Below are 15,000 nucleotides of genomic sequence, written 5' to 3' on the forward strand. Positions count from 1 at the left end.
CAACAAACCCCAATCAAACATACAAATAGAAGCAGCAGCTACAACTTCAAACAGGAGCAGCAGCAGATACAACAACAACGTCACTACTACTACTGCTACTACTACTACTACTACTGATCACCATAATAATAATCATCATCATCATCATTGTCGTCGTCATCATCATCATCGTCATCATCATCATCATCAGAACAATGTGTAATGGTAACGCGTCCGCTGAAAAAGCGAGAGAATCTTAGCGCACAGAATCGAAACCCCCACTCGGCATTCTTTCCTTCCCTTTCACTAGACCTTGAGCTGTGTTGTGTACACTGGTCATTTTCTGATTTAGATGAGACAACAAAACGAGTCTGTGTGAAGCATATATATATATATATATATATATATATATATATATATATATATATATGATAGTCAGTCGTGTCCGACTATGACCATCAGAACAGCAGAGGAGGCAACTGCTGTTCCGACTATTTGGGCTAGAATTTGATTATAGTGGAGAGCGTCTTGCCCAAGTACATCCCCACTCTCTCGGCCAAGAGGGTTTTAGGACAGTCGGCGTTGGGACGATTCCCAAAGGCCAGCTAGCCCACAAGGCTGCAGCACTAAGAGCCAGTGCAATTTTGCCTCCTAGTTTGAGAGTCATAGTCCTTCACAAAAGACTAAGCTGTAAATGATTTCCCATTGACTGGAGAAACCTTTGATAATACAGCTCTCACTTTGCTGTTGGCCCAAATGTAAACTTATGTCAATCTGTGATATAAGCCATGTATTAATCGCACGTTAAAGAACCACGAGAAAGTAGTCACTGGCAAAATTTCGCAGTAAATTTCAGTCTAGATATCTGTGTGTGTGTGTGTGTGTGTGTGTGTGTGTGTGCGCGCGCGCGCGAACAACAAAGGAAATGAACGACAAGCACCCGCAGGCAGTTTTCAGTCGGCTGTATCCAGGTTGGCAGCCTGTTGTGCATTATGGCTCCATGTTTGGAAAGCATTCAAAAGCTTGGTCTCTACCGAAGATATGCTCTATTCAAGTATCTGTATCAATCAATAACTCCGTGTTCATAAAGAACTTAGAGCTTAGGCTAATATCTGACCAAGGAGTAGTCATGGATTGGCGCTTTATGTAAGTATCCCTATCCATCCATCACCAGGGGCCGTATTCAAAAGACTTTCCTGCCTGTGCGTAAATGTGTACCTGCGAGTAATCTACCTGAGGCAAGGCAAACTGCCCGATGGCAAGCAATATCCGGTATTCAGGAACACAAGAGCCTACCTGTGGGTCTAAAAACCCGAAGGCAATTTACCCTTACTACTACCACTACCTGCCAAGAGCTACTCTGACCACAAAGCTGAGGCATATATGGCGGATCCTATTGTAGAATTGTTTTTGTTGGAAAAAAACAGGCGTGCTTTTCGGATTGATCGTGTTTTACTAACTCTCTCGAACAATGCACATTGTAACGGGGTGAGAGGAGCATGCGCAGAAGGGAATCACCAGGATTCTCAATCATAGAGGAGGAGTTAGCTGCCTGAGCGCACCACGTGTGTCTGCTCAAAACCTTCAAGATAAACTGTACCCGCGGGTCCCTTCCATGTCAAGGGTAACTTGCCTTCAGGCAAAAATGTCTTGAACACGGCCCCATAGCGGCACTGACCTTCTGTGCAGTTGGGTCCAGTGTAGGAGGTCATGTCGCAGTCGCACGTGATGGTCGTCCACTGCTGCACGCAGCGCCCCCAGTTGGCGCACGAGTCGTTCTGGCACTGAGACGTGGGGCCTGCAACCAGGACAAGGTTATGGGGATGGCTTTATTCCATGAAGGACCCCGTGATGATGATGATGATGATGATGGTGGTGGTGGTGGTGATGGTGATGATTACGATGATAGTGGTGATGGTGGTGGTGATTGTAATGATGATGGTGATGATGGTGGTGATTGTGATGATGATGGTGGTGGTGGTGGTGATGGTGATAGTGATGATGATGGTGGTGGTGCTGGTTGTGATGGTGGTTGTGGTGGTGGTGACGGTGGCGGTGATGGTAGTGGTGGTGATTATGAGGATGGTGGTGGAGGTGGTGATTATGATGATAGTGGTGGTGATGGTGGTGGTGGTGGTAGTGGTGATGGTGGTGGTGGTTATGGTGGTGATGGTGGTGATAATGATGGTGGTGGTGGTGGTGATGATGATGATGATGATGATGATGGTGGTGGTGGTGGTGGTGTTGATGGTGGTGGTGGTGGTGATAGTGATGGTAGTGTTGATGGTGGTGTTGATGAGGGTGATGATGGTGACTGTGATGATGATGGCGGTGATTACGGTTATGTTGGTGGTAATGGTGATGGTCTTGATGGTGACGATGATGATGATGATGATGATGATGATGATAGTGATGATAATGATGACGTTGGTGGTGATGCTGGTCATTCTTTTGTTCGGTATTTGAACATTTCACAACGCAATGCAGCATTGGACCTGATAAACCTTCACCATAACCACACACTCTGGCACAACACAACACAACACCACACAACACGGCAACAATACAGCATATTTTTCACACTCTGACACAAACACAAACAGCAACAGAACATCACGATTTTCACTCACAGAAGCACAACACAACACAACACAATACAAGAACAGCATAATTTTCACTCTCTCTCTCTCTCTCTTTCTCTCCCTCTCTCTCTCTCACACACACATACACACACAACCCTTCTTCCCACACCCACACACCACCAACACACACAACCCATACACCCACACACAACACACACACACACACACACACATAACATACACACACATTCAACACAACACAGCAAATTCCCCCCCCCCCCCGCCCACACACAAACATAATCCAACAACCCCCCCAACACACACACCCATAAACACCTACTCCAACTCCTCACCCCCCACACACCTACACCTACACACACACCCACCCATACCTACACACACACCCACAATCTCTCCCACACACACCTACACACACACACACCCATACCTACACACACACCCACAATCTCTCCCACACACACCTACACCCACACCCACAACCACCCCTCCGCACCCCCCACACCTACACACACACCCTTAACCCTCCACCCCATCCCCCATCCACACACACTCACACGAACAACACAGCACCAGGACACCACCACCTACCCTGTCAGCCGTCGCCCACGGGGCTGGCGTCCGTCACCCAGCCCCTCCCCTACCCCAAACACCCCCCACACCTACCTTCCCACCCTCCCCCTCCCACACCCACAACAACACAGCACAAGAACAACACCCTGATATCCATCCCCTACACATCCACACATCCACCTATCCCCACCCCCATCCACCCCCTCCCCACACACATCCCCACCTCCCTCACCCCCCCAACTACATAAGAACAACACCACCCACCCTGACATGATCCCCTACACATCCACACATCCACCTACCCCCACCCGCCCTCCATCCCCCCCCACATCCCTAACTCCATCACTCTCACAACTACACAAGAACAACACCACCCACCCTGACATCCATCCCCAACACCCAAACCCATCCCTACCCCCACAATTATCCCCCACACTCCCACCCCCCTAACATCCCCACCTCCCACCCCCCCGCCCCCAACTCCACAAGAACAACACCACCCACCCTGACATCCATCCCCGACAGCCTCATGCACGGGGCTGGCGTCCCTCAGCACGTCGGGCTGGTAGTTGTTGAGGTCCAGCGACCCGATGCAGCCCATGAACCCGTGGCGTGCCTCGATCTTCTTAGGCAGCGTGTGGTACATGGTCTTCTTCACCCCGCCCAGGTACAGGTGGTCCTGGAGGTCGAAGTAGATGGCCCCGGCCCCCGAGAGGTCGTCCACCGTGGGCGTGTTGTCGTCCACCCGGATCAGTTGCTTGTAGGTCTCCACGCGCAGGAGGCGGATCTCGTGCCAGCGGTTGTCGTTGAGCCTCTCGTTCACGTTGGCCCGGATGCGCTGCGTGCCCCCGCCCATGTTGTAGACGTAGTAGAGGAACCCCCCCGTGAGCTCCAGCGCCAGAAAGTCCTGCCCCTTGCCCGCGTTGTACAGCAGCAGGCCGTCAGACTCCGTCGTCTTCAGCTGGAAGGACAGCGAGAAGGTGTCGTGAGCCTGCAGGCGAGGGAGTACGGCGAAGGCGTCCATGGACTTGAAGGTGACGGGGTCGGCCACCACGTAGCCCTCGGAGCTGAGGCGGGCCGTCAGCTGGATGTTCTCCACCTGACCCGTGCGGGCCATCTCGAAGAAGAGGTGCTCGTTGAACATGAACTGCTGCATGGAGCCGATGAAGCCCTTGTGCTTGCTGAGCTGGTGGCTGTTGTCGTCTTGAGGGAGCTCCCCGATGTTCACGTGCCGGAAGTCGAACTTGGTGGCTCGTCGGTTGATTTCAGCTGTGTTGTGTGTGTGGGGTGGGGTGGGGCGGGGTGGGGTGAGGGGTTGTTGGGTGGGGGTGGGGGGTGTTGGGTGGGAGGGAGTGAGGGAGGGAGGGAAAAGGTCGGACAAATACATAAATGGTGATTATTATATATGTGACAGAATTTACTTGTATTCTTTTTTTTTGTCACAATAGACTTCTCTGTCTGAAATTCGGGCTGCTCTCCCTAGGGAGAACGTGTCACTGCACTCTACATTGCATTTTGGTACGGTGCAGTATAACACAATACAAGTAATGGTGATTATTACAATTTTATATGTGTCAGAATCTATGTTGCTTTTCGGTAGGGTACAGAATAATTCAATGCAAATATGGTGATTATTGTATATGTTACAGAATTTGCTTTGCATTTCGGTAGGGTACAGCATGACGCAATACAAATAATGGTGATTATTATATATGTTACAGAATTTATTATGTATGTTACAGAATTTACTTTGCATTTCGGTAGGGTACAGCATGACGCAATACAAATAATGGTGATTATAAATATATGTGACAGAATCTACTCTGCGTTTTGGTACGGTACAGTATAACACAATACAAATATATACCGAAAAAAGAAATCAGTGGAATGCATAAAAGTACCAGTGCAATAACATACATATTCAATTCAAAAAAGGGCACAGCTTGACGGAAACATTGTGCAATACACTATACTACACTACACTACACTGCGCTACACTATACTACACTACAATACACTACGATACGATGCGGTACGACACACTATACTACACTGCACTAATATGCAATGCAATACAATGCAACGCAGATTGACATAAGTTTACAGTTGGGCCAACAGCAAAGTGAGAGCAGTACTATCAATGGTTTCTCCATTGCAACGTGAAATCATTTACAGCTAAGTCTTTTGTAAAAGACAATGACTCAAACTAGGAAGCAAAACTGCACTGCCTCTTAGTGCTGCAGCCTTGGCTTTTGGGAACCATCCCAACGCCGACTGTCCTAAAAACCCTCCTAGCCGAGAGAGTGGGGATGTAACTTGGGCAAGACACTCTCCACTTCAATCAAATCCTAGCCCAGACATTCGGGACAGCAGTTGCTTCCTCTGCTGTTCTGATGGTCATAGTCGGACACGACTGACTATCATACAACAGAACAGAACACAACGCAACACAATACAATACAACACAGCGCAACACAATACTGTACAACACAACACCGTAACTTACCAAAATAGTACGGGACAGGACAAGACAAGACAGGACTCTATGCTGCCATACACGGCAATTCAGCGCAATAAATCATGGTACAGTACAGTACAGTACAGTACAGTACAGTACACTACAGCACAGCACGACTCAGCACAGTACAATAATAGTAAATACAGTACAGCACAGAGCAATACAGTACAATACAAAACAATACAGCACAGTACAGCACAGTACGGCACCAAACAGTGCCAAAAACAGCCCAGTACAGTACACAACCCTTGCCCCCCCCCACCCCCCAATCTAGGTCAATACAATTACAGTACAATACAATTCACTTCCATCCACTGTGAAATTGGACAGGGAAGAAAAACCGTCTGCTTGGCGCCAGACGAGACCAGGAAATCTTTCAGTCTCACCCACAAAAGGCAGAGATGATTTAAAAGCCAGGGGAAAAAAACCTACAAAAACGACCCAACTCAACTCCGGTGACAACCCAGACTAACACGACACAGCCAGATCTTCGAGCAGCCAAAAAGAAAATCGATTTTCACATTGAACAGATGAAGAGAAAACATCCGAGGTATGTCACTGAAAAAAAAAAAATGCTGAAAGAGAATACATGCCAAGACTGACTGGCAGAGACAGATATAGATAGATAGATAGATAGACAGACAGACAGACAGACAGAGACAGAGACAGAGGCAGAGAGGCAGAGAGAGAGAGAGAGAGAAAGAGACAGAGAGAAGTTTTTCAAAATTACTTCTCCCAATTTCGTTTTACCACAACGAGAAACAAACAAAAATAAACAACAACAACAACAACAACAACAACAACAACAACAACAACAACACACACACACACACACACACACACACACACACACACACACACACACACACATATATATATATATATATATATATATATATATATATAGAGAGAGAGAGAGAGAGAGAGAGAGAGAGATAGCGCGGCAGGCCATATCATGACTGTCATCAGATTCTAATTAAATTTGTCAATTGACGCCTTCCTAAAACTATTTCAGAAACTGAAAAAAAAATCTGCAAAATTAGTCATAATTTTTATACAGAAAGTAATCGTCATTTCAGGTGATTAACCAAAGGTAATATTTTTTCCAAAGGTCATCTACATATAGTTAGTTTCACGATGTAACGATGACACTGACAACATAACAAAAGCAAGTGATTTGTAATACAACTGAAAAGTTAAACCTTACTAATGCCCATACGTATAAGATAAAATTCGGTATAAATAATTCAAGTACAGTTCAATAAAACATCACGAACGTCTTGGTTCGTCCTATTTGTTTATACTTTTGTTTGTATATATGTCTTTGTTCCCCCTGTTCTAATGTTCTTTTCTGTGTCACTTACGTCTTTTGTTTTTCCTGACTGTGATACAGAATAGGGCAGTGATTCAGACTTTACTCTGATGGCTTTGTCTGGCAGAGAAACTATAAACCGCTGCACCTGTCTTCCTGTCTGTCTGTCTGTCTCTCTTTCTCCTTATCCAGCTGTGCATTGTTATTGGCAGTACTCCGGGCGCGGGGTGGCCTGACCAGTCATCTGCGCACCCACAGAGCCCAACCCACCCACCCACCCCCAGGATGACTAGATGGTCCTCGTCGATCCCGACGGACGAACCACACTCTGTTATTTGGTTATACATAATAATACCCGTTTCGTACAATATGTACATTTAAATAAGCAGCTTTTCCTTTCCCTTACTGATGCCAAGTGCCCTTCTTTCTATTACATCAGCTTGCTGATGAATCTGCCATGCTTGTTGCAATGCTAGGTACTGGCCCACGTTTTCGAAGGCAAGAGGGTAGAACTACATGAACAGCTTTAACACTGTTTCTGCCTGAGTGTAACCTCTACATCATGTCATGGCTTAGTGTAACGTCCACGTCATGGTTTAGTGCAACGTCCACGTCATGGTTTATTGTAACGTCCACGTCATGGTTTAGTGCAAACATCCTCGTCATGGTTTAGCGTAACGTCCACGTCAAAGTTTACTGTAACGTCCACGTTACGGTTTAGCGTGACGTCCACATCATGTTTTAGTGTAACGTCCACGTCATGGATTAGTGTAACACCCCTCTTTGTTTAGTCTAACGTCCACGTCATGGTTTAGTCTAACGTCATCACCATGGTTTCGTGCAATGTCCACGTCACGGTTTATGGTTTAATGTAACGCCCATATTACAGTTTAGTGCAGCGTCCACGTCATGGTTTCGTGTAATGTAAATATCATGGTTCAGAGTAGCGTCCACGTTCCGGTTTAGTGTAACGTCAATGTCATGGTTCACAGTAACGTCCCTATCATGGTTTCGTGTAATGTCAGTATCACGTTTTTTTTTTTTTTTTTTTTGCAACAATATCTTTGTGCATTTCTCTCCCCCCCCCCCACCCCCTAGCCCCCGCTCCCCATTTCTCTTATCACCCTTCACCGACAGCTTTGGAGAAGTCGCCGAAGTGTGATATTTTCTTCCCGCAACGGTTGAAAAAAAACAAAAAAACACCACCACTAACAATGTATTAAATTAATTATGTCTCTTCGGCTAGTCTGCTAAACGAAAGGCCCACAGGAACGGAAGAAGATGGAGATTGAGAAGAAGAAGAAGAAGAAGAAGAAGAAGAAGAAGAAGAAGAAGAAAAAAGAAAAGACAAAGAAAAAAAACAACGAAACTGAACCTTTCACACCCTCGAGGTTTGGGGCAGGAGCCCTAGTAGGACTTCCAGACCAGCAGAAATGAAAAGATTCCATTCAGAATGAGTACAGACCCCGGGCACAACTATTTAGGTCGGACGAGACAGCATTGTTCAACTGACTGGATGGATAATCTAAGGAAAGAAGAAGGAGAAGAAGAAGACTAAAGAGGAGGAGAAGGAGGTGGAGGAGGAGAAGGAGAAGGAGGACGAAGAAGAAGAAGGAGAAGGAGAAGAAGAAGAAGAAGAAGAAGAAGAAGAAGAAGAAGAAGAAGAAGACTAAAGAGGAGGAGGAGGAGGTGGAGGAGGAGAAGGAAGAGGAGGAAGAGCAGGAGGACGAAGAAGAAGAAGAAGAAGGAGAAGAAGAAGATGAAGAAGAAGAAGACTAAAGAGGAGGAGGAGAAGGAAGAGGAGGAAGAGCAGGAGGACGAAGAAGAAGAAGAAGAAGAAGAAGAAGAAGAAGAAGAAGAAGGAGGAGGAGGATTAGGAGGAGGAGGAGGAGGAGGAGAAGCAGCAGCAGCAGCGGGAGGATGAGAAAAAGAAGAAGAAGAAGAAGAAGAAGAAGAAGAAGAAGAAGAAGAAGAAGAAGAGGAAGAAGAAAGACCTCAGGCTTCAGCGACGAAGAATCCCGAGTCAGCAGACACGCAGACATACCCAAAAGGGAGTCGTGATTCCCGGTTTGATTATAGAAATCCGCTTTTACTTCTGCATCAGCAATCAGAACAGGACGTCAGATTCTTCCCTGCGACGTTCCAAGCACCCAGACAGTTTTATTATATGGACATAATTATGAAAGTTGGTATGCCTACCGCGCCAGACAAATATGTCATAAAAGGAACTCCAGTTGGAATATGAATAGTAGTCTCACAAAAAAAAAAGAGACAGATATGAGCAAGGAATACCAAAGATGACCAGTTAGCACATATTACAGTTTTGGTGAGGGTAAGTGGTGATGATTTTTGTTTTGATTAAAATATTATCTTAGTCGAGGATACGACTTTAAGGTTAAGAAAGATATGTTATTAACAATAGATACGAGTCATTGTTATCAACATTTCTTCACACGAAGAGACAAAAACACGTGGAACTGTTTCTTTGGAAGCATGACCAAACGACAATGACATTGTCCTGTATTTCTAAACATTTTCCAATAATGGACATGGGGACAACCATGTTTCAGGAAGTGTTGCGTATTTTATCATGTGAGAGAATGACAGTTGAATTAGAGAAAGAGAGAGAGAGAGGGGAAAGATAAGGATAGAGAGAGAGGAATGGGGGAGAGAGGGGGTGAGAGAACGGAAGAGAGATAAGGAGAAAGAGCGAGGGAGAGAGACAGAGACAGAGAAAGAAAGAGAGGGAGAGATAGAGAGAGAAAAAGAGAGAGGGAGACAAACAGAGGGGGAGAGAGAAGTGAAGAAGGAGAGGGAGGGAGGGAGGGAGGGAGAGAGAGAGAGAGAGAGAGAGAGAGAGAGAGAGAGAGAGAGGGAGATAGATTGATACAGACAGACAGATAGACAGAAAGATAGCGATAGAGAGATAGAGATAGACAGACAGACACACGGAGGCAGATAGACAAAGACAGACAGACAAAAAAAAAGAAAAGAAAAAAAAAAGGATCACTGTAAATATTGTAATTGAAGTGAAGACAATGCCAGGCATGGCTGAGTACTGTAGGACTCCATCTACTAGGCAGATGCCTGACCAGCAGCATAACCCAACGCGCTTAGTCAGGCCTCGAGGGCATGCATATATATTTGTGTACCTATCAGAGTGAATTTCTTCTTCCATAGAAATTCGCCAGAGGACAACAGTCGTTGCCATGGGCTCTTTCTTCAGTGCGCCTTGTGCGTGCTGCACACGGGACCCTCGGTCTGTCCGGTCTTTTGGGAGAAATCGGCGAGAGCGGGATTGGAACCCACACCTTCAAGGACTCTGTATTGGCAGGTAAAGAGTCTGAACCATTCTGCTGCTTTTCTCCTGTAGGACTCGGAGAATTGATGCGTGGTCACAACAGAGGACAGAAAGTAAGTAAAAGAAAGAATTCGATGACAGAAAGAAAAGAAAGAAAGAAAGAAAAAAAAAGAGCCGGGAACAACGACAGCGAACAGAGAGAAACCATTTCTAGCACAGAATTTCCAGAAGGTGGGGGAAGGGAAATAAAAACATTGGTACTAAAAAATTCCCCCCGTCTCATTGGATAATGCGCCAAGTAAATGGTTACCAGTCTGCTTAGCATTGTGAAGAAAAGAAGAAGAAGAAGAAGAAGAAGAAGAAGAAGAAGAAGAAGAAGAAGAAGAAAAGATGTGGTATGAACATGTGACGAGATCACCAGGCCTGACCAAAACGATCCTGCACGGCGCAGTGCCAGGAGAAAAAAACGAAGAGGTAGACAGAAGAAGAGATGGGAAGATAACATCCGGGAGTGGACAGACCTGTCTTTCACCGAGGCGCGCAGAGAGCAGCCCACGACCGAGACAGTTGGCGAAAGATAGTCATCAGTGATGCCTCCACAATGCTATGCGGGGCAACGAGACCTATGACGATGATATGGTCAGCAAAGAGATCCATGCACTGCTGATGTTTACAATTAAAAAACAAACAAAAACAACAGAGCCTTAACTATAATTTGTTGCTTGTTTGTATTTCTTTTTATCACAACAGATTTCTCTGTGTGAAATTCGGGCTGCTCTCCCCAGGGAGAGCGCGTCGCTACACTACAGCGCCACCCTTTTTTTTTTTTTAAATTTTTTTCCTGCGTGCAGTTTTATTTGTTTTTCGTATCGAAGTGGATTTTTCTACAAAATTTTGCCAGGAACGACCCTTTTGATGCCATGGGTTCTTTTACGTGCGCTAAGTGCATGCTGCACACGGGACCTCGGTTTATCATCTCATCCGGAAGACCGAGAGACTAGACGCTCAGTTTGATTTTCCAGTCAAACTTGGGAGAAAGGGCGAGAGCGGGATTCGAACCCACACCCTCACGGATTCTCTGTACTGGCAGCTGAGCGCCTTAATTAATCATTCTGCCACCGTCCTCCTTTAGGAGGCATACAGTTTCAGTTTCAGTTTCAGTAGCTCAAGGAGGCGTCACTGCGTTCGGACAAATCCATATGCGCTACATCACAACTGCCAAGCAGATGCCTGACCAGCAGCGTAACCCAACGCGCTTAGTCAGGCCTTGAGAAAAAACAAAAAACAAAACAAAACAAAACAAATCAGAGTAAATAAATAATAGATAAATACATAAAAAAGAACTACTACTACTAATATTAATATGTATAAGGCGCAAAAACTTGATGAAGTCAACTATAAGACAATTAATTGACAATAAACATGACTTACCAGGCTGGGATTTGGTGACGGACGGATAGCCAATGAAGAAAGCTTTGATGGACAGTGAAAGTTCTGATCCGGTCAGCTGCTCTGTTAAGATAATAAACACCAATGACAATGTGAGAGACGACTCTTCTTGTATGTCTGCCTTTGTTAAGGGAGTATGATGATGACTGCACAGCAGAGGGCTTAACCAAAATATTGTCCGACATCTGAAAGCGTTTGGATGTTACACTGCTGATTTTGAGTAAAATCTCTCTCTCTCTCTCTCTGTCACACACATACACATGTATGTATGTACGTACGTACGTACGTATGTATGTATGTATGTATGTATGTATGTATGTATGTATGTATGTATGTATGTATGTATGTATGCCTGACATTGTCCGTAGAACGTCAATCTTCACCTACCTGTAACAGGCCAAAGGATGTCAATCTTCACCTACCTGTAACAGGTCAAAGAATGTCAATCTTCACCTACCTGTAACAGGCCAAAGAATGTCAATCATCACCTACATGTAACAGGCCGAAGGATGTCAATCGTCACCTACCTGTAACAGGTCAGAGGATGTCAATCTTCATTTACCCTGTATTGGGCTGGAGAATATCAATTTCACCTACATGTAACAGGCCGAAGGATGTTAATCTTTACCTACATGTAAAAGGTCGGAGAATACTAACTTCACCTACCTGTAACAAGCCGAAGGATATCAATTTCACCTACCCTGCAACAGGCCAAATCCCTGTAACAGGCCAAAGGATGTCAATCTTCACCTACCTGTAACAGGCCAAAGAATGTCAATCTCCACCTACCTGTAACAGGTCAGAGGATGTCAATCTTCATTCACCCTGTATCGGGCCGGAGAATATTAATTTCACCTACATGTAACAGGCCGGAGGATGTCAATCTTTACCTACATGTAACAGGTCGGAGAATACTAACTTCACCTACCTGTAACAAGCCGAAGGATATCAATTTCACCTACCTTGCAACAGACCAAAGGATATCAATTTCACCTACCCTGTAAGAGGCCGGAGGATGTCAGTTTTCACTTACCTGTAACAGTCCGGAGGATGTCAATTTCACCTACCTGTAACAGGCCGAAGGATATGAATTTCAACTACCCTTTAACAGGCCGGAAGATGTCAATCGTCACCTACCCTGTAACAGGCCGGAGGATGTCAATCGTCACCTACCTGTAACAGGCCGGAGGACGTCAATTTTCAGCTCTACCCGGTGACCTCGCCGTTTGACGAACACCGTGTGCCAACGGTCATCGTTGAGCGTATGACCCACGGAGAGAAACTGCAACAGGGAGACGACAATACAAAATATATTGCCTGTCACTGTTTTGTTGTTGTGTCTCTTCCATCAGTGGACAATATACCATTAAATGTAAATCTCTTAGATCTTTTCCATCTATACATCATTCTTGGAAGTTATGCTTTCTTGACAACGTCTCTGCTGACAGTTCCTCAGTTGTTGTTTTATCTTTTATTGAGTCCTTTTGGTTTAAAAGAAAATCAGCCTGTCTTTGGCCCCCTGTGTCTGGAACTCCTTACCTCTGTCCCAGGAACCTCTTTCATAGTCACCTCTCCTGATGCATGTGTCTGTGTGCTTGTTTCTGTTTCTGTGCATGTTACTGAGGCATGGTGTCTGTGTGCTTGTTTCTGTTTCTGTGCATGTTACTGAGGCATGGTGTGGAGGGTAGGGGAAGGGAGAAATTGATTTTATAATCACAGATCACCCCGCAGCTCAACCACTCCATCCCTCCATCCCCCCCCCCACCAAAACACAAATACGTACACACCAAAACACACACACACACACACACACACACACAAAACAAACCCCCCTCCCCCTGCCCCCCCCCTCCCATAAACCATCCCATCTCACCGCACCCCACCGACGCCACCACTCACACAACATATTCACGCAAACAAATCTCTCAGCCCCCACTCAACGCCCTCCAAACGAAACGGAAACGAATGATGAGCACCCAAGGGGAGCTCTCAATCGGCTCTAACCAGGTGGGCAGGGCAGCCTGTTGTGCAAAATAATGACTCCGTGTTTGTAAAGCACTTAAAGCTTGGTCTCTGACTGAGGAACGGCCGAGTTGTTTAAGGATTGGGCTTTCAGTCTGCGGGTCCTGTTGCCAGTTGCACTGCTTGGTTCTTCTAACTTTTTGACAGTTACATGTGACTGAATGCCTACGTTGACCGAACTACGCCATTGGTCAGTTCCACTCTTCACACAGTTAGTAGCGAGTTACGACCATACTAGGCTCTTCCGTCCGAGCAATGTAATGGCTCTAGGTTTCGAATCCCGGTCAAAGCGCTTGGTGGGTAAAGGATGGATATTTTTTTTCTTATCTCCCAGGTCAACAGATGTGCTTGTGCAGACCTGCTAGTGCCTGAATCCCCTTCGTGAGTACAAACAAACATAAGATCAAATACGCTCGTAAAAAGATCCCGTAATGCATGTCACCGTTCGGTGGAATATGGAAACAAGAACATACCCAGCATGCACACCCCCGAAAACGGAGTATGGCTGCCTGCATGGCGGGGTAAAAACGGTCATACACGTAAAAGCCCACTCGTGTACATACGAGTGAACGCGGGTGTTGCAGCCCACGAGCGAAGAAGAAGAAGAAGAAGAAGAAGAAGAAGAAGAAGAAGAAGAAGAAGAAGAAGAAGAAGAAGAAGAAGAAGGACCACCACCACCACCACCACCACCACCACCATCATCATCATCATCATCATCATCACCACCTCCACAGATAAGAAGAAGAAGATCTTCATCCTCCGCATCCTCTCCTCATCATAATCATCAACATCACCATCACTATCATTATCACCATCTTCCTCCTCGTCCTCGCCCTCGTCCACCACCACAATCATCATCATCATCACCACCACCACCATCACCATCCTCCTCATCATCATTATAACCATCGTCATCATCATAGTCAGCATCATCATCACCACCAACATCACTATCATCATCATCGTCAACATCACCCTCCTCCTCCTCATCATCATCATCACCACCATCCTCCTCCTCCTCATCACCGTCATTATCACTATCACCATCATCATCATCACCACCACCCTCCTCCTCCTCATCATCATCACCGTCATTGTCACCATCACCATCATCATCATCATCACCACCATCATCACCACCACCGCCATTACCATACTCCTCCTCCTCCTCCTCACAACCATCATCATCATTATCAACACCAATACATCATCACCACCACCATCATCATCCTCATTACCATCTTTC

At 45.8% G+C, this 15,000-nt stretch overlaps 1 protein-coding gene across 1 annotated transcript in view; it reads right to left on the minus strand.

Moving 5' to 3' along the window:
- LOC143296611 (neurexin 1-like) overlaps positions 1 to 15,000 on the minus strand; it is a 210,008-nt gene that overhangs the window by 30,423 nt on the left and 164,585 nt on the right. Inside the window, exons 8-11 of the mRNA XM_076608640.1 lie at positions 12,906 to 13,014; positions 11,715 to 11,795; positions 3,657 to 4,421; positions 1,658 to 1,777 (exon numbers count right to left, since the gene is read on the minus strand). Of these exons, the coding sequence (XP_076464755.1) occupies positions 1,658 to 1,777; positions 3,657 to 4,421; positions 11,715 to 11,795; positions 12,906 to 13,014 (1,075 nt within the window). The remainder of the gene's footprint in view (positions 1 to 1,657; positions 1,778 to 3,656; positions 4,422 to 11,714; positions 11,796 to 12,905; positions 13,015 to 15,000) is intronic.

The sequence above is a fragment of the Babylonia areolata genome, chromosome 21 (genome assembly GCF_041734735.1).
Source record: "Babylonia areolata isolate BAREFJ2019XMU chromosome 21, ASM4173473v1, whole genome shotgun sequence".
NCBI classification, from domain to species: domain Eukaryota; kingdom Metazoa; phylum Mollusca; class Gastropoda; order Neogastropoda; family Buccinidae; genus Babylonia; species Babylonia areolata.